The 19,477-nt window shown below is 35.3% G+C and overlaps 1 protein-coding gene and 1 pseudogene across 10 annotated transcripts in view; one reads left to right on the top strand and one right to left on the bottom strand.

The window, feature by feature from the left end:
* VPS13B (vacuolar protein sorting 13 homolog B) overlaps positions 1-19,477 on the top strand; it is a 513,325-nt gene that overhangs the window by 37,931 nt on the left and 455,917 nt on the right. For 7 of the 10 annotated variants that reach the window (XR_006741555.1, XM_045581364.1, XM_036436747.2 and 4 more), the window contains exons 13-16: positions 1,366-1,557; positions 6,281-6,450; positions 7,565-7,759; positions 15,485-15,609. Coding sequence is in view for 9 of the 10 variants with exons in the window: in XM_045581364.1 (XP_045437320.1) it covers positions 1,366-1,557; positions 6,281-6,450; positions 7,565-7,759; positions 15,485-15,609 (682 nt within the window). In the remaining variant the exon portion in view is untranslated. Of the gene's footprint in view, positions 1-1,365; positions 1,558-6,280; positions 6,451-7,564; positions 7,760-15,484; positions 15,610-18,046; positions 18,103-19,477 lie in introns of those variants that run through there. The other 3 variants (XM_045581368.1, XM_045581369.1, XM_045581365.1) reach the window with 3 other exon arrangements.
* Positions 9,976-11,211, bottom strand: LOC118718182 (annotated as a pseudogene).

Genomic DNA, 19,477 nt, shown 5'->3' with positions numbered 1-19,477 from the left:
ACCTTTCTGTCCGCAGACCAATACTCTATCCACTGAGCCAAACCGGTTTTGGCTGTTTTCATTTACTTTTGAGAGAGGAAGAGGTGGGGGAAAGAAACATTGATGAGAGAGAGAGAGACATTCATCAACTGCTTCCTGCAGGCCCATTCAGTGGGTATTGAGCTGGAATCCAGGCATGTGCTCTGACCTGGAATCTAACTACTAGCCTCCTGGTGCGTGCAACAATTCTCAATTCACTGAGCCACACTGGCCAGGCTTTTTTTTTTTTTTTTTTTTTTTAATTCTTATTCTAATTGATTATGCTAGCAATAACATATTTTTGAAAATTTAACCATTTTATGTTTGTCTATACATCAGTATATGAGTGTTCTGCTTTTTATTCCAATCTTTTTACATGTTGAAAACATCACCATGGTTTTGGTTAAACTTCATATTTAAGAAAATAGTTTCTATTTATTAGGTGATAAGTTAGATGTGGTGAATGCAAAGAAGACCAAAACATTTCTCAAGAAGCCAATAGGTAGTATTTAAAAGGCTAAACGACACTCTGACTATCTGCTTGGTAGCTGTGATGCACACTGACTGCCAGGGGGAAGGTGCTCAGCACAGGAGCTGCTGAGTTGTGGTGACTTGGTGGTGGTTCTTGGATGATGCTCCCTGGAACCAGAGAGGAGAGAGCCCAATTTCAGGGTGTGTCACTCGAGAACCACCCTCTCACAATCCGAGACCCTTTGCAGATGTCAGAGAACCGGTTTCGGCCTGATCCCCACAGGCCAGGCCGAGGGAGCCTACCTGCTGGAGGGACCCTGCTCACTCTGCAGATAACCTTTGAGCTGTGGCGCCACCCCAGGTACAGCTGGCCAGGGAGGGATTGTGTGAGACTGACTCCAGGGTGTGCCATGGTGATGACACAAGTGTCCTGCCCTGCCCCTGGCCATTCGGTGTCTGTGTATGCAAATCAACTTGCCTCTTTGTTGGTTTAATTTGCATACTCACTCCTGATTGGCTGGAGGGAGGGTTTGCGAAGGTACAGTCAATTTGCATCTTTACTCTTTTATTAGTGTAGATAAGCAATTAGATTTAAAAGAATAAATTTCTAAGAATGACTTTAAATTTTATAGCACTTATTGTAACAGAAATAGATAACAGGAATAATTTTTTTGAATTGGTTGTTTTTTGATGATAGTATCTTCTCATCTGCATAGAGAAAATTATAGATCAGCAAAGTTCCGTGTTTGCAACTGATGGAGAATTGGTTTAAGGCATTAAGCTATAAGCAAATAAGATGAGAGAAGAGTAATTTTAAAATGTATACTTGGTATGTTTGATGCTGAAAATATTAACATAAAATTTGGCTTCTTTTAGGTTCTGCAAATCAACAAGACTTTTCTTTAGGAAAAAGTGAAGATTTGGGAATAGTTCAGGAGAAGTCTACCAAAAGCCTTGTTATAGGTCCTCTTGATTTTCGCTTGGATAGCAGTGCAGTACATAGAATTTTGAAAATGGTTGTTTGTGCCTTGGAACATGAATATGAACCATATAGTGGGCTAAAACCAGGTTTGTTTTAATCTTAATTTTGAATCTCTTGCCAATTGATTTGAATGGTTATATAATCTTTTTTTTTTTTTTTTTTTGTATTTTGCTAACTTGCCCATTTTAGTAAATTTTCCCTATCTGACTTCCATGTATTTAGTTGCAGGAGCTGTAGCTGTCATCTTAGACCCTGAGGTGAAAACTGCATCCTATGATACATGTGACAGAGCAGTAAGATAGAGCCTTAGTCTTCCTAGTGTGGAAATACCATGTCTGTTCTGACCCTTGAGACTCAGATTATTATCTGAAAGAGAAATAAGCTTCTGTTTTTGTTGACATTTGATTTTTATCACAGCATATTTGCTGTTACCCTAAATGATATTGAACACCTGTAGCTGTATATCTAGTCTCTCCAAGGATGCAGTTTTGATATTTCCATGGCCAGCCCTTCTGAAACACTAGTTATGTTCAATTAAAATTTCAATTTCCAACATTATTGGTTTTTGTTTGGTTGTTGCACTTTCATCTTAGACCGCCAGTTCCCTGTTTCAGTTACCAATTTTTGTAAAATGTCATGTGGGTTTGTCACTAGTAATCAAAGAGGCAATACAACCACATGCTTTACTATCTATGCGTGACCTAAATATAACAAATACCAGTAACTAGTAACCAAACGGACAAACTTGGAAACAAGTGACATGATTGACCACTGATCATGATGCTCATCTCTTATTTATGTAACTAGAGGCCTGGTGCACAAGATTTATGCACTAGGGGGGTGGTCCCTCAGCCCGGCCTTTACCCTCTAGCAGTTCGGGACCCTTCTAGGGATGTCTGCCTGCCGACTTAGGCCTGATCCCCCTAGATATCAGGCTTAAGCTGGCAGTCAGACATCCCTCTCGCATTCCGGGGCTCTCACAGTCTGGGACCACTCACTCTTTACCGCCTGCCTGCAGCAGAGGTGGGAGGGGCTCCTGCCACCCCTGCTGTGCTTGCCAGCTGTGAGCCTGGTCAGCTTCTGGCTCAGCGGCACTCGCCCTGTGGGAGAGCACTGACCATCAGGGGGTAGTTCCTGTGTTGAGCATCTGTCCCCTGGTAGTCAGTGCGTGTCATAGCGACTGGTCAACCAATAGTTTGGTCAACTGGTCATAACAGTTGCTTAGGCTTTTATATATAGAGATGATTTATGAGCTGAACAACTAGCAGTGAGCTTTATACTTTATGCAGTTAGTTAGATTTACTATACTGTGGTAACTGATATTTGAAATGTGCTTTTTGGGAACTGGCATTTTTAAACAAATTCGTGCATATTAGAATTGTATAAAGTGATAGCTGCCTGTGCTGTATATACATACAGCAGTGAGCAAAGATAGGTTTCCAGTTGTGAGTATATATATGAAAATTTCACTGTGATAATAACCTGCATGTCTTTTTCCATGTGAACAATTGTAAACCTTTTGACAAACCCTGTATATTTACTACATTTATACTAGTGCACAGGCATTAAGTCTTAAGTAGTTAGCAGTTCTACTCCACTTTTTTGGTAGCTATCGATATTTGTTGAAGTGTAATATACATATTGGAAAGCACATAAAACCTAAGGGTATAGTTCTGTGAATTTTGCAAACTTAACCACACTTGTGTAAATGTTCAAGACATGGATGCTTATCAACCTCCAGAAGTCTCTTTGTGCCCTCTTCTGGTTACTACTCTGACCCCCAGGGTAACCACTCTCCTTACTTCTAACATCATAGGTTTTGCTTTGTTTATTTTAGAATTCATGTAAACAGAATCACACAGTATGCACTTCTTTTGTCTCTGGATTTAACTGACATTATGTAAATGAGATTCTATTACTGGATAGTTTCCCGTTGTGTGAATGTATTATAACTTATTTATCCATTTTACTATTAGTATTTGGTTAGTTTCCAGTTATTATGATACTGATGCCAAAAACATTCTAGTACATCCTTTTGTTAAACATATGTACATGGGGACAAACCGTAATCTAGTTTCTTTTGCATGTGGCTTTCCAATTTTCCCAGCGCTATTTACTGAAGAGTCTTTACTCCATTGTGTCCTTTTGGATCCTATGTCAAAAATTATTTGCCCATATACATGTGGCTTTATTTGTGGGCCCTCAGTTCTGTTCCATTGGTCTGTGTGTCTATTTTTCTCTCAATATGCTGTTTTTATTATCAGCATATTGAGAGAAAAATAGTAGTCCTGTAGTATAATTTGAAATCAGATAGTGTGACACCTCTAGCTTTGTTCTTTTTTTCCTCAGGATTGCTTTGGCTATTTGGGTTCTTTTGCGATTCAGTACAAATCTGATGATATTTCTATTTCTTTAAAAAATGACATTGGAGCCGAAACCAGTTTGGCTTAGTGGTTAGAACATCGGCCTGTGGACTGAAAGGTCCCAGATACGATTCCAGGCAAGGTCATGTAGGGGGCGTGCAAGAGGCAGCTGATCAATGATTCTCTCATAGATGTTTCTAGCTCTTTATCCCTCTCTCTTCCTCTCTGTAAAAAATCAATAAAATATATTTTTAAAAAAATGACATTGGAATTTCAGTGGGAGTTGCATTAAATCTGTATATTGCTTTGGGTAATATGGCCATTTTAACTATGTTGATTCAAACCATGAACACTGAATATCTTTCATTTCATTGTGTCTTTTTAGTCTGTTTTAAAAATGCTGTGTAGTTTTCAGTCTATAGGTCCTTCACATCATTGTTGAGGTTATTCCTAGGTATTTTATTCTTTTTGTTGCAGTTGCAAAAAGAATTGTTTTTCTTTTATTTATTTTTCTGAAGCTTCATTGTTAATATATAGGAAAGATGAGGATTTTTGTACATTGATTTTATATCTTGCAACTGTACTGTTTTTGTTTATTATTTCTAATAGTTTTTTGGTGGAGTTTTTAGGGTTTTCTGTATACAGAAATCATGTCATCTGCAAAATGTGAAACTTCTACTTCTTCCTTCCTAGTTTGGATGCCTTTTATTTATTTCTCTTACCTGATTGCTCTGGCTAGGATTTCTAGAACTATGTTGAATAAGAGTGGTCAGAATGGTCATCATTGTCTTGTTCTTGATTTTAGAGGAAAGGCTTTGAGCTTTTTACTGTTGAATATTACATTGGTTGAGGATTCCTCATATGTGGCCTTTGGTATGTTGACCTACTTTCCTTCTGTACCTATTTTATTGAATATTATAATCATAAATGGATGTTGTATCTTATCAAAAGCTTTTTATCCTTTCTTTTGTTAATATCATATATTACATTGATTGATTTGCATATGTTGAATCATTCTTATGCCTGGAATGAACCCACTTAATTGTTCTCGATGTATTATTTTCTTAATGTATTGTTGTATTTGATCTGCTAGTGTTGGCTTGTGTTATTCTTCCCAGGGTTTGGTATCAGGGTTATGCTGGCCTCATGAAATGCGTTAGGAAGTTTATTGCCTGTTCTTTAATTTTTTGGAAGAGTTTGAGGAGGATCAGTATCAAATCTTCTTGAAATGTTTGGTAGAATTTACTGGTGAAGTGATCTGGTCCTGGACTTTTTTTTTTTTTTTTTTGTAGGTTTTTGATGGTTGTTTCAATTTCTTCACTGTGATTGGTCTATTTAGATTTTCTAGTTCTTCATGATGCAATCTAGGAAGTCTTTCAAAGTATTCTAGTATGATCCTTTGTATATCTGTGATGTCTGTAGTAACTTCTTTTTTTCTTTATTTTCATTCATTTTTTATTGATATCTTTTTGTATTCATTGTCCCTGGCTGTGTGCTTGCCTTTTTTTTCTTTTTTTAATTCTTCATTGCTTAGCAGTGGGCGCCAACTTTTCAGACCTCATTGACCACCAAGTTGTCTGTGGACCACCGGTTGGCAGCTGCTGTTTTAAAGTATTCCGTATGTCTCCTTTCCCCCCATTGACCTCTCCCGGGCCCTTCCACCCACCAGCACATGCCCTCACCCACATATATATGCATACATGCCCTCTCAGGTTTGACACTCTGTGTGGTAACTTCTTTTTCTTTTCTGATTTTGTTTATGTGGATATATTCTCTTTTTTCCTTAGTCAAGCCAGTCAGGTACTTGTCAATTTTATTAATCTTTTCAAAGAAACAGTTCTTTATTGTATTAAATTTTTGTAGTGGATCTGTAGTTCTATCACATTGTGACTTTTTTTGCAGTTACTGATACCTGATGATAGTAACTAGCTTTTGATAGGGTTTTTGGCCATTTGGTTATATTGTCTTTTGCTTATTTAAGTTTTTTTTGAGCCATATTTCAATTAAATCATTTATTATTATTGATTTTTAGGGGGTTTAAATTTTTTAATTTTGAATATGCTATGGGTATAAGTCCTTTATGTATATATTTATATCTGTCTATGTACCTGTCTATGGAAATATTTTCTCTGTCTGTCTGTCTTTTACATTATCTTAATGGTGTTTTCATGAATAGAAGCTGTTATTTCTTTGACAAAAGAGATTGGGAATTTCTTTAAAATATTAAAAAAAAACATTTAAAAATAAAAATATAAAAATTTATATAGCGAAGACATACATTTATATTTTAGAGTAATTTAATTTATATTGATTTAAAGAAACATTATTAAACAACTGCTTTGTTGTTTAAAAATAGAATTTGATCTTAAAATTCAGGTAGTCAATGAATTGTTGAGTAATTCAAGAAAATTATTTAAAAATTAATTGAAATTTTGTTTCATTTTAGATATTAAAGATGAAAATGAAACAATAATGACTGTGGAAGAAGTGGCATCTTTGGAGGAGTATATTCCTACTCGGCATACAAGTATTACTCTCCTCAAATGTACCTGCACAATATTTATGGCTGAATTCAATTTGCTGGATCATTTGCTACCTGTCATTATGGGAGAAAAGGTATATTTTGTGGTTTACTACTTGTTTTTCCATATTTCCATATTTGTTGACTCTGATATTGGAAAAGGAAGATGATTAAGTAAAAGTATATTTGCTTATGTAAGTATCTACACTAATAAAAGAGAAAGATGGAAATTGACCATACCTCCGTGAAGCCCACCAGCCAATCAGGAATGAGCATGCAAATTAACCCAACAAAATGGCAGGTTAATTTGCATACACAGGCATGGAACAAAGACTGAAGGCTCTGCCTCAGTGAAGACTAAAGACTGAGGACTGAGGATTGAGGACCGAAGGCTCCTCTGCAGCCGGAGCCAAGCCTGAAGGCTGAAGGGTTGGCTCCCCTAAAGGCTGAAGGCTTGGCTCCACTGTGGCTTGAGTCCCTGGTGCTGGAGGAAAGCCAGTGCCGGCAGCCGGGGAAGGAAGGCCTATTGCACGAATCTTTGTGCAATAGGCCTCTAGTCCATTTTAAAGTTAAAGCAATGTAATTATCATTGCTTTTTCTTAGAGAGTAGCTTTTATATACTGTATTTAAATACAGTAACCTTAAGCTAAGGCTATATAAGGAGGGCATCAGTCTAGAAGTCAGAGCATATCTAGCTATATTTTTCAAGTGGGCTGACAGATTCAGCCAGTAAGGAAGCCATAAGTACAGATATTAAATGGTTTATTACTTACAGAGGCAGCAAAAGCTCTTTATTATATAGGATAAGGACTAATTAAGTGTTTAATATTTGTTTAGGACATATACAATGTTTTGCTTTCTGAGTTTGCCACATGCATATAAAGTATGCCCCTGTGTGCCCCTTTCTCGGTCTCCCCTGGCCTGTACCTTAACCACACTATTGTCTGGTTATGCATATATTCATACAAATTCTTTGGTTAATTTCTTCCCACCCACCCCCGTCTTGATGAACAAAATAGATCCAGAGACATCACAGAGCAGACTATTGAATATTGTGTTTGGTTTTGATAAGAGAGTCCTATAGACAGGCACCATTTCTAGATTGATTTGATATCACTGTAAAATGTGCTAGTCTGAAGCTTTTATAGAGAACATTGCACATCAGTCACTGTTTTCCTGAAATACAATGTGAACACTCTTATTTTCCAGAACTCGACTAACTTCATGAATACTACAAATTTCCAACCTCTTCGGCCTTTGCCATCTATTCAGATATTGGTGGATAAAATTAATCTGGAACATTCTGTGCCAATGTATGCTGAACGTTTGGTGCAAGTGGTCAGCAGCCTTACTCAGCCTTCTGATAACCTGCTTCATTATTGCTATGCACACTGCTACCTTAAGGTATGAAAAGTGAATTTTTTTCTTTATTAGTATCTGGTGGCATGGGGAGAATTAAATAAATACCTGTTTTTTCTTAAGTTGTAATTTCACAGAATTAGTATCTTATACAGTGAAATTTAAATAAGATATGACAGATATATTCATTATTCAATATAATTAAAATGCATAAGAAATAAAGTGTACCTGATTCAAAGATATCTCTTTAATTATTTGAGGAAATTAATGTTTGTAAGAATAATAATTATAATTTTTGAAGATTTTATGTATCATTAATGATATTTATAAGCAGTATGAAAGAGCATTTAGTTTATAATAGTGTTCTAAAAGACTCATGATTTCTTGGAGGGGAACATTTATATGAGACAGTGTTTTATAAGGAGTATTTTAACACATGTTTTTTAGTCATTTTCCTTTTACTGTATTCATATTATTTTCTTGACACAGAGGACAAATTTTGATTACTGTAAATAAAGTTATGTAAAGTTAATTATTGGAAACTTTGCTCAACTCCATTTTTTTTAAAAATAAGTAATACTATAGTATAACTAATACAAAAAGATAAATTCAAATATTGATCAACTAGAGGCCCAGTGCACGAAATTTGTGCACAGGTAGGGTCCCTAGAGTTGGCCTGTGACCTTGGCCGATTGGGGCCTTCTGGCTAAGGCCTTCCTTTGTTTCATGCCTCCCCCTGGTGGTCACGTCATAGTGAGCCATCGAACTTCCGGTTTCCCGGTCGAACTCTGCCTGCAAAAGGGCACAGGCTGGGTTGAACAACCCCCTCCCCCCAAGTGCATGAATTTCATGCACTGGGCCTCTAGTATATATATAATTTTACATTTGTGCTTTTAAATTAATTATCACAATTAATACATTGTGGTGTATGGTTTTGTAAAATATTGGTGCAACGTGAATATCAGATTATAATGTTAAGAATATTCGCTTTGTTTTGAAACAGGTCTAATTTTAGGTAGTTCATTAATCTTTCAAGGTATTCTACTTATTAACTTGGTAAATATTAGTAAGTTCTTTCTATATTGCAGACATTCAGCAATAAAAGTGGATAAGGCATGCTTTGTCCTCAAAGAAAATAGTTATAAAAGTCATTGGTCACTAATATGTTTATCATCCTTGCTGACATGAAAGTTATTGGAATAGTTCTTTACTACTATTATTGTTAATATATTAAAATCTCAATTAAATTTCCAGGGTAATTTGAAAGTTAGTTATAATGTAGTTTAGGTAAAGTTATGTTTTGGGAAAAGGTCTTTTGCTATAGATGCTGTCTAGTTGTCTTTTACATTTGGTTAGATTGACTGTTGTTATGATGGATAAGTTAAATGTGCCAAGAAGTTAGGTGTGGGCAGAGTGGGAATAGTATATGTAGAATAACTTTTCATTAGTAGTGTGAATATTGAATACTTCAAAGAATCCTTGAGTCTTGAATATTTCATTGCATTTTTGATGCTTTGTCAGTAGTCAAGTACATTTTATAAATTTCAGGATTTGGTAGCGTTATTTTATATGACTAGTTGGAACTGACTCAAAGAAATGATTTATTGTAAAATTTATTAGCAATTCATGTTATTTGGGATGGTTACTATATATAACCTTTGAGGAAATTTTCAAAGTTTAATTTTTACTATTGTAGTGTTAAAATAAAGTTAGAATTTTCACAGAGTTAATACAATCACCATCACTATCTACTGATTCCAGAACTTTACCTGAAAAAAGAAACCTCTCTATTGATTAGCATTCATCCCCCATTTGCTCTTGCCTTCTTGCCCCCTGGTAACTATTAATCTATTGATACTTTTTGTCTCTATGTATTGGCCTATATAGGACATTTCATAAATGGAATCACATAATATAAGTCTTTTGTGACTTTTTTCACTTAGCATAATGTTTTCAAGGTTCATTAAATTGTACTATATATCCATACATTTTCCCTTTTTTATGGGTGATTACTGATATTACATTGTATGTATGGTTATATATATTTTGTTTATCTGTTGATGCACATTTGTGTTTCCACTTTCTGGCTATCATGAATAATACAGCTATGAACATTTATGTATAAGTGTTTGTGTGTGAACTCAAGTTTTCTTTTTTCCCCTTCCATTCCTTTCTTCCTTCCATAAACACCTAGTTATAAGTTGCACAAATCGAATAAAGGTAGAGAAGAATATAGGGGATATTTTTGTGATACGTAGGATATGGGAAGGGAGAATAGGTTGGGAACTAGCCCCCTGTCTTCACACACAGCCCTGGATGCAGGCTATAGCCCTCTAATAGGGGATCTGAGGAGAAGGTTGACAAAGATTCAAGGTAGCTGAGGGATGGAGGAGGTCCCTAAACCCAGAGCTCCTCCCAAAAGCCTTCAGAGTATGGCAGGGGTGGAATGGGGAAGGTGAGGTTGTTCAAAAATGGAGCTGCAAAATGAAAAAATCAAGTTAGCGTATACAGGAGATGTTGAGTCATGGCAATAAGGGGGTTAAAGAAGGAAAAAGTAGGTAAAAGTGGCAGTGAAAAGTTCTCTGTGAGAACCCCAGGGAGAGGTAGGGGCCAACTGCCTGTTAATTTAATCTTAAAATGGGAATGGAAATTGGAAAGGAAAATGTTATTTCAGGCAATGATTTCACAGCCTCTCAGCCTATAGGAGAGAGACTGAGGGCCCAGGCCCCTCACCAGCTATAGCGGCAGGACTGTCAAGATAGAGAGTCCACAGGACCCTGAATAGCCCGAGGGGAGGCCCCTCAGCCTTTGGGTCCCCACTGCCTGAAGCCTCATGCCCTCAAATTTCCAGAGGGCGCTGTGGTGATTTTTCCCTCCACCACTCATTATCAGATATTGCGGCCTTACTTTCATCCAGATTTAGTGGTCCTGCTGCTCCTGGTCCCCTTACAGTGGCTTTGGGAGCACTGGAGGATGTGAGCTGTGTCTGTGATGTGATGTCCAGTGGACATCTGCTCTAGTCTACAGTCCAGGTGCCACATGGTCCTCGGAGTCTCCTGGTGCCAAGTGCATCCCTGACATCTGGTAGACCTTGGGGGTAGCATCACCCATATTGGAATAGGAGATGACAGTGAAAAGGTCTGGTAGTTGCTTTCAGAAGTCATGTGTTCCATGTTCCCAATCATGTCGTTCATTATTCCAAACATGTCCGTGAAGCCACCCAACATTTCCAGCATCCCAGAGGGGGAGATAGCCCGCGCCTGCATCCTGCAGCTGGCAGGCCTGGTCCCTGGCATGCTGCCATCTATAATGCTGAGGAAGGAGCTATTATCCAAAGCTACCTAACACATTCGGTTCATATGTTGACAGCAAAGAGGTCCATCAGGAAAATGGGATCCTCAGGCTCTACATCCCTCATGTAGCGGAACATCCTGATTTTAGCTCTAGGGTGCTCCCCATGGTCCAGATTCTGGTACTGCAGCCCATCTGGGCGTCTCAACTCCCAGTGTGCTGAGGATCTGGGCTTGTGGCGACGGATTCAGGATTGGTCTTTGGCTCCCATGCCACTCCTCCCATCGCTGCCGCCTCTGTACCAGAACCATGATCACAAATTTTCTATTTCTCTTGGGTATAACATAGGTATTGGGTCTAGTAATAATTAATGTCGTTTTAAAACATTCGTTTAAAATCTTGCTTGGCGTTGACTTGTATTGACATAACCTTCAAACACGTGGTATCTACAGAACGTGTGAAGTGCAATTAACAAGTTTTGCTTGAAAAAGTTTGTGTTTGGTTTGTTTTTTGTTGCAAAACTAGGGCTAAGAAGATGGCAGATGAAGAGCATATTCGGCACTGCATGCTTTACGAGTTCCAATTAGGAAGAAAAGCAAGTGGGGCTGCAAAAAACATCTGTAGTGCTCTTGGTCAAGATGCAGTTAGCGCCAGAAAATGCCAGCGTTGGCTTGAGAAATTTCGCGAGGGAAATTTTTCGTTAGATGACAAGAGTGGTCGAGACCGTGTGTCCAATTTTGATCAAGAAGCTCTTCAAGCTCTTTTGGTGCAAAATCCTCAAATTACCCAACAAGAGCTTGCGACAACTTTAAATTGTTCACAAAAAACAATTTCCAATCAATTGCGTGCACTTGGCAAAGTCCAAAAGTTTGGAAAATGGGTTCCTCATGAGTTGACCGACAACAACCGTAATCAAAGAGTCACAATTTGCAGTTCACTCCTCTCTCGTCGTTTTTAGAGCAAATTGTAACCGGAGATGAAGAATGGGTGCTGCATGTTAATTTGAAAAGGCGGCCTCAATGGTTGGACAAAAATGAGGCTCCGCAGCCCACGCCAAAACCTGACTTGCATGCGAAAAAAGTGATGTTGTGTGTTTGGTGGAATTTTAAAGCAATTCTTCATTATGAACTTTTACCATCTAACCAAACCATTACAAGTGCAGTGTATAGTGCCCAATTGGAAAGGTTAGCCCAAGCTTTAAGAGAAAAAGAACCCGCGCTGATTAATCGGAAGGGCGTAATTCTTCACGATAACGCATGACCGCATACTGCAAGAATCACTGCTGAAAAACTGCGCCAGTTGGAATGGGAAGTTCTCCCTCAACCTGCATATTCTCCTGATATTGCCCCTTCCGATTACCATTTGTTTCGTTCTTTGCAAAACTTTCTTCTTGGAAAAAAATTTAATAATGAAGAATGCCTCAAAAATGCATTGACCGAATTTTTTGCATCAAAATCACAAGAATTTTACAACAGAGGGATTAAAATGCTTTCTGAGCGTGGGGCACAAGTAGTAGAAAACAACGGCAACTATATTGTTGATTAAATTTTGTTGTATTGTTTAAATAAATTCGATTTAAAAAAGTATTAGAAAACGACATTAATTATTACTAGACCTAATATGAGGTTTCCTGGTCATTTTTAACATTTTTAGGGACTGCCAAACTTTTCTTCCAAAGGGATTGTCACGTTGTTGTACTATTCCATCAACAGTGAGTGAGGAGGGTTCCTATTTTCTTCCACATCTGCACTAACACTTGTTATTGTTTGTCTTTTTTATTTTAGTTATCTTAGTGATTGTGAAGTAGTATCTTGTGGTTTTGATTCATGTTTCCATAATGACTGATGTTAAGCAGTTTTTTCATTTGCTTATTGGCCATTTGCCTATCTTCTTTGGAGAAATATCTGTTCAAGTCTTTTGCCCATTTAAAAATGGAGTTATTTCTCCTTTTTATTGTTGGATATTTGAACTATTCTTGGTGAAAGCAGCCTCAATTCAGACTGTGCTGTTTTTCCTTTTTCTAGATGAAGTATATGTAATCTTGGTCTAGGGTTATTGATAAGATATTAGGTTATATAGGTATTGTAAACCTATGTGTCTTATTGCTGAAATTTAAAGGAAAGAGTTGAAAATTCGTTATATTGAAATAATTATTTTTGATGTGGTAGATAGGCTCTCTTTCGTTATAATTTACTAGAGGCCTGATGCATGAAAATTCTTGCAAGCATAGGCCTTCCTTCCCCTGGCTGCTGGCACCAGCACTCTGGCACCCGGGATCCAGCTGCTGGCGCCAGCTTCACTCCAGCACCCTGGACCTGGGCTTCCCTCCTCCAGCTGCCTGCAGGCACCCGGGACCTGGGCTGGCTTCCCCTTTCCCCGGGTTTGTCAGGAAGGACGTCTGGAATGACATCTGGAAGACATCTGGTCTAATTAGCATATTATCCTTTTATTGTTATAGATATTTGTTTGAATGTTCTCTTAGAAGCATCTCTGGACAACATATAAATTTAGTAAAAACTTCGGAAATAGCCCTAACCTGTTTGGCCCAGTGGATAGAGCATCGACCTGCGGACTGAAAGGTCCCTGAGTGTGAGGAGGCAGCTGAATCGATGTTTCTTGCTCATCGATGTTTCTAACTCTTTATTCCTCTTCCTCTCTCTTCCTCTGTAAAAAATCAATAAAATATATTAAAAAAACAAACAAAACAACTTCAGAAATATTACAGAATAATATGTATTTTCTTCAACGTTCATTGCAGTTCAGCAAGTGGCCAGCAGGGGATCTCCTCTACACCCACTTTCCATCTGAGTATATTTAATGATAGTGTCTGTGATTATACTGTTGGGGCATTTTATAGACTATGAGAAAGTGGCTTGAGAGACCTGTTAGCTGGATAATCTAGTATTGTGATAAGACATTATCCTTAGGCACACTCTAGAAATAGTTAGAGGTTGGGCATATTTTCATAATCATGTTTTGTAATTAGTGGTATTAATAATTATAAATTTCAGAATTTTTTAGTGGGTCTTTCAGAAGAAGCATGAAATGCTAAAATTGCACAGTGTCCAGAAGTTCTTTGTATACTTAGTGTTGCTTAAAATAAGTCCTCAAAGGGAATGAAGGTGGAATAACTTAATTTTTAAGGTTGATCAGTTAAGTGTTAGATACATGTTTTCAGTTTCTCCTCCATTCTGTTTCTTTCTGTCACTTGTCTTAATAGCAGGACTTAGAGGAATTAATATATTAACATACTAATTAATGTATTACTTTCCTTTTCCTTGATAGTAAATTAGATAGGACCTACCTTTGAAATGCAGGTTTTTTTGAAAGTATATAACTCTAACTAATGTCTTATATCCATAAAATTATTTTGTTCCCTGAAAACTGACTTTAGAGAAAAGGATTTGACATTGTAAGTTTGATGAAGGATTAAGGGCATAACAGCTTTTTGAAACCATTTGGAAGTAGCTTAATAACTTTCTAAGAAATTGATCATTGATTTATGTCCATTATATGAAAGTTATTTTGAAAATTAGTTACTGAGAATTTTTAAACATGTTTTATTATGGCCTATAGCATTTGTTGTTAACCCTAGAGATAGGAAAGTTCGTGCTTTATAAATCCAAGGAATAAAAAATAATAATGAAAGTTAAATGTTGGTGTTAAGCTGCTTTTGCATGTTGTTGGAAAATAGTAACTCTTTGTTTTGCATTTCTGTGTGTCAGTATTTTCTGTTTGAGATGTTTATCTTTTACCTGATAGGAAATAATTGGAGCAGAAATAATCATATTTAGTTCTCTGCAATGTTTTATGTAAAATATGGTGTTACATTTGATTTTTCATATTAAGGCAAATATAGTGTTCAGACATTTTAGGGAATGCTTATAAATTTTTTGAGTGTGATCTGCTAGTTTTAAATATAAACATAAGAGGAGTGATTTCTGTCACAAATTTTCTGGGTTATAAATCTCAGCCCAACAATTACATTCATACACAAAAGGGAAAATATACAACATTTTAGGATATATTTTGATATCCTTTTGTGTACATAATGTAAGTTGAAGGCAAAATGCATTATTAAGATTCTTCTTGATGTAGTTCATGTTCTTTTAGACACAAAATGATATGAATAGTAATTTATTAAAGTTAGTATCTAAAATATGCAATGAGGTCAGTTGTTAACATTAATAGAAAAGATGTGTATTTTAGCAGATAATAAAACACTAAATGAGAATTAAATATAGAAATGGCAGCCTTAAAATTAGTCACAAAAAGAACAGGGCTGTGAAAGAAGTACTGTATATTTAAATTTCTTAATTCTGACTTAATGTCAAAATGAATAAAAAATGTTGATGTTTGGGAAGTGGAAAAGACATTGGAACATATTTAGTGTGCAGCTGTTGTAGAGCAAATTGAAACTGACGTATTCCATCCAAACTTTGTCTGTGTTAACATTCGGATCTTTTCTTTTTGTTTTAGATATTTGGTTTCCAGGCAGGACTGACGTCTTTGGATTACAGGGGATCTTACTGCTTACCTGTACCGATTATTCCCTCTTTCAGCACTGCTCTGTATGTTAAACTTCTGAAACTACCCACATGCTGGTAAGTATTACGTTGAAATGTGGTTTATGGTAATTTTTATTTATTATTTTAGGAGGGAAAAGCCAGTTGAATCTGTTTTATGTCAGTGTGTTGGTTTTATACAAAACCTTAGGAAAATATATGAATTTATTCTGTCTTTTAAGGAGACACTAAAAGTCTCTTTAATATTTGTGTATTAGATTATAATACCTTTTGTGGTAGTCATAACTGTTGTCTGGGTTATAATTGTTAATCCACGTTGAAACTATAGTAAAATGTTGCTGCTTCATAATGTAATAGGAACTGTAAGGGCAAATACTTTTTTTTTCTGTCTTTGAGAGAATACAAAGAGTTACTAAAACATTGCATGCTAATATTAAGGCTAAAGTATTAACTAAGTAACAATTTTATGTGTATTCATAGTTACTGAGAAAAGTATACCCATTACATACATTTAAAAGATTTGACATATGTATGTGTAATCATTGCACTTGGGAAGAAATCAATTTTAATATTACTTATCATTCAGTATCGGGTTACTTTATTTGGAGGCCATATTTTCCTAAACTCAAAGAGACTTATAGCAAGAAAGACAATAGTTACTAATCATAACCTCTTTTTTAGATGAAAGCAATACTTTTAATATATTAAAGAAATAATTGTTTAAATACATGAGATAAGATTTAAATATATGAAATTATATTCTAATATTTCTACATTTTAAAATTGAGATTATTTCAATTATTTGGAATATATCTTTGCTTTCTCATCTTAATCAGTAAGCTTATTTTTACAGAATGGTTTTTATTAGTTATTTTGAAAAGCAACATAACTTTCAGAAAATTTACATTTTTTATATCTAAAGTATTTAATTTGCTGATGATGTTTCTTTAATAACATATAACTTTTACAATGAAATTTATAAAGTAAGTGCTCACATTTTCAAAGAAATTTACTACTGATCCGGAAATTTAAAAATATGGAAATTGCAATTAATTAAGTTTGGAACCAGTTCTTCTATTAAATGAAAACATTATTAAATGATTATTATTATTTTTACTTGGTAGTTTAAGTTTTGTGCTAATCATTCATAGTCCTCATATATAATTTACTTATGTTGTTTAGAGATTTACTTTTATTTGTGTATATATAACATGTTGCATTTGATTCAAGTTTTATATTCTAATTTATTAATAAATACCATATGATATGTCCTGGTTGATATCAACTTTAATAGATATTTGTGAATACTGTTTTCTCAATTATGTGCTGATTTATTATTCATAACACTGAAATTTTATTAGAAACACAGTGCAGTTTACTATAAAAGATGCTTAACAACTTTTAAAAATGAAAACCCAAAATTTCCTAAATGAATTATAGTATAACCTTTATACGAAAAATATTGAATATTTAAATAGATAAGGTTTATTTTAAGGATAAATACTATAAATATTGTTAGATGTGATTTAAAATATGTTTGCTGACATCTAAAAGAAAATATTCCAATTTAATACTAAAAGCGTAAGTTCACAGAATGCAAATAATCTGTTTGGGTATGATTTGCTTTTTTTTTTTTTTTTTTTTTAAGTTAAGACCACTTCTCATTATTTCAATGATATTTTTGCTATATTTTACAGAAATATATTGCTTTGAAATAATTTCTTTAAATTGTTTCCCTTAATAAATAGTATGTAAACTATAATCTATTGTTAACAACTCTAAATTGAAAGTAATTTATACAAATCTTAATAAATTGATATCTATCTTAGTTAAATTAAGCAAATAAAATACCAGAAAAAGTACATCAAATAGTTCTTGAATTAAATAAAAATCATGTGAGCATGAGAGCTTTTTTATCTGATGCAGTGAGGATTTTTTTTAGTAAGGCTCCCTGGTTATGTCATTAAATGTCAACCCTGTTCCCATTCATGGTCCCTCCCTTCCTCAGATGATGTAAGCTGCTTTCATTTGGATTTTTAAAATTCACATTTCAGTTTTTTTAAAAAAATATATATGTTGCTATGTATATATTTCATCCAATAAAGAGAAGAGCATATTTGCCACAGGCCACAGCTTTTGAATTAGGGAATTTTATAGCACATTGAAAAAAAATTTTAGTTGGTGTGTTGGAGTTAGCATTGTAAATCAGCAAAATAGCCTATACTTTTAAAAAATATTTTTAATTTCAGTGTTTAATTGTGTAAAAGTTTCAAACTAAATATCACTTACTTTAATTATATTTGCTAATAAATATATGGTTTAAGTAACATTGAACATAAATTATCTTACTCTCATTTAAATTTTTTTATTTTAGTCTCAATGAACAAGCTTTTTGTAAACTCCAGTTTCTTAGCATTTAATTTTTCAAAATATTTTGTCTTTCATTTTATATTACATAATTTCTAAACATTTAAAAATAAACTTTTAACAAATTTTTCTTTATTGTTTATACCAGGTTAACCTTACTTCTTTTAGCTCCTTAGATCAGGAGTGAAATATGTAGGATATGGTGGGAATGACACAGTGATCAATATTTCATGAGAGCAATATTGAGCAATTAATGTAAATTTTAATCGTTTAACATATTTCTTTTGATTGGCTCTGTCACTCAAAATAATGTTTGTGAGATTCTTCCATTAGATTATTTGCTTTTGTCATTACACAGTATTTTATTACATGAACATTGGCAATTTATGTTCTTTATCTGCAATTTCAATTAAGAATATGTACCTGAAGTTTGTGTGATTTCTTTTTTATTTCTTTGCCATTTTCTGTTTTCCTTAAGAAGCTTCAATTGTGTTAGAGGAAATTAGATGTCATTCCTCAAATATATTTTGATATTCTTCATTTTGATAGGCATTGCACTGTGTGTTGAAATTGGGGAAAGACTAAAATAGAATGCAATGAGGGCAAGAGATTATCTTTTCCTTGACCATGAAAACTTTCAGTCTACAATAGTAAGGGAGAGGACTAGACACATATGAAAATAGTGGTCTTTAAGTTACAAAATTGGGATCTAACCACAATGTTCTGTTAGTTTAAAGAAATTAGAAAATTTCCCTGGGACCTCAGAAATGGCTTCAGAGGAGTTGGGCTTTAATGGCTGAATCATAGATATTCATGTATTGAGAGGTTGGTGTGGTGTGGAGGCTTCTGGGGATAATACTGTGAACAAAGTCAGGGTTAGTCCATTGGATCTGTGAATGCATACAATGAGGGAGGAATTTGGAAAGTATTTTAAACCTTGACTTAAACATGAATAAACTTTCTTTCCATATTATAGTTGGGTGTTAAAGTCTGTTAGTTTTAAAAAAAATATATATTTTATTGATTTTTTACAGAGAGGAAGAGAGAGGGATAGACAGTTAGAAACATCGATGAGAGAGAATCATCGATCAGCTGCCTCTTGCACACCCCCTTCTGGGAATGTGCCCACAACCACGGTACATGCCCTTGACCGGAATCGAACCCAGGACCTTTCAGTCCACAGGCCGACGCTCTATCCACTGAGCCAAACCAGTTTCGGCTAAAGTCTGTTAGTTTATGTGTAGAGTCCCACATGGCCATAAATCACACTTTGAAAAATATATATTTTTATTGATTTCAGAGAGGAAGTGAGAAGGAGAGAGAGTTACAGACATCAATAATGAGAATCATTGATTGGCTGCCTCCTGCAAGCCCCCTAATGAGGACTGAGCCCACAATCTGGGCATGTGCTCTTGAGGAGAATCAAACCTGGGACTCTTGAGTCTGCAGACCCCGCTCTGTCCACTGAGCCAAACCAGTTAGGGCCATAAGCCATTCTTTTTAACCTAGGGCGTGGATACTGCCTTGCTAGCTCCTGATTGGTCTTTTCAAAGAATTCTGCCTTAGCAACATCCTTGGG

Source organism: Pipistrellus kuhlii, unplaced genomic scaffold (assembly GCF_014108245.1).
Source record: "Pipistrellus kuhlii isolate mPipKuh1 unplaced genomic scaffold, mPipKuh1.p scaffold_m20_p_14, whole genome shotgun sequence".
NCBI lineage: Eukaryota > Metazoa > Chordata > Mammalia > Chiroptera > Vespertilionidae > Pipistrellus > Pipistrellus kuhlii.
This window is presented reverse-complemented; position numbering and strand designations above follow the sequence as displayed.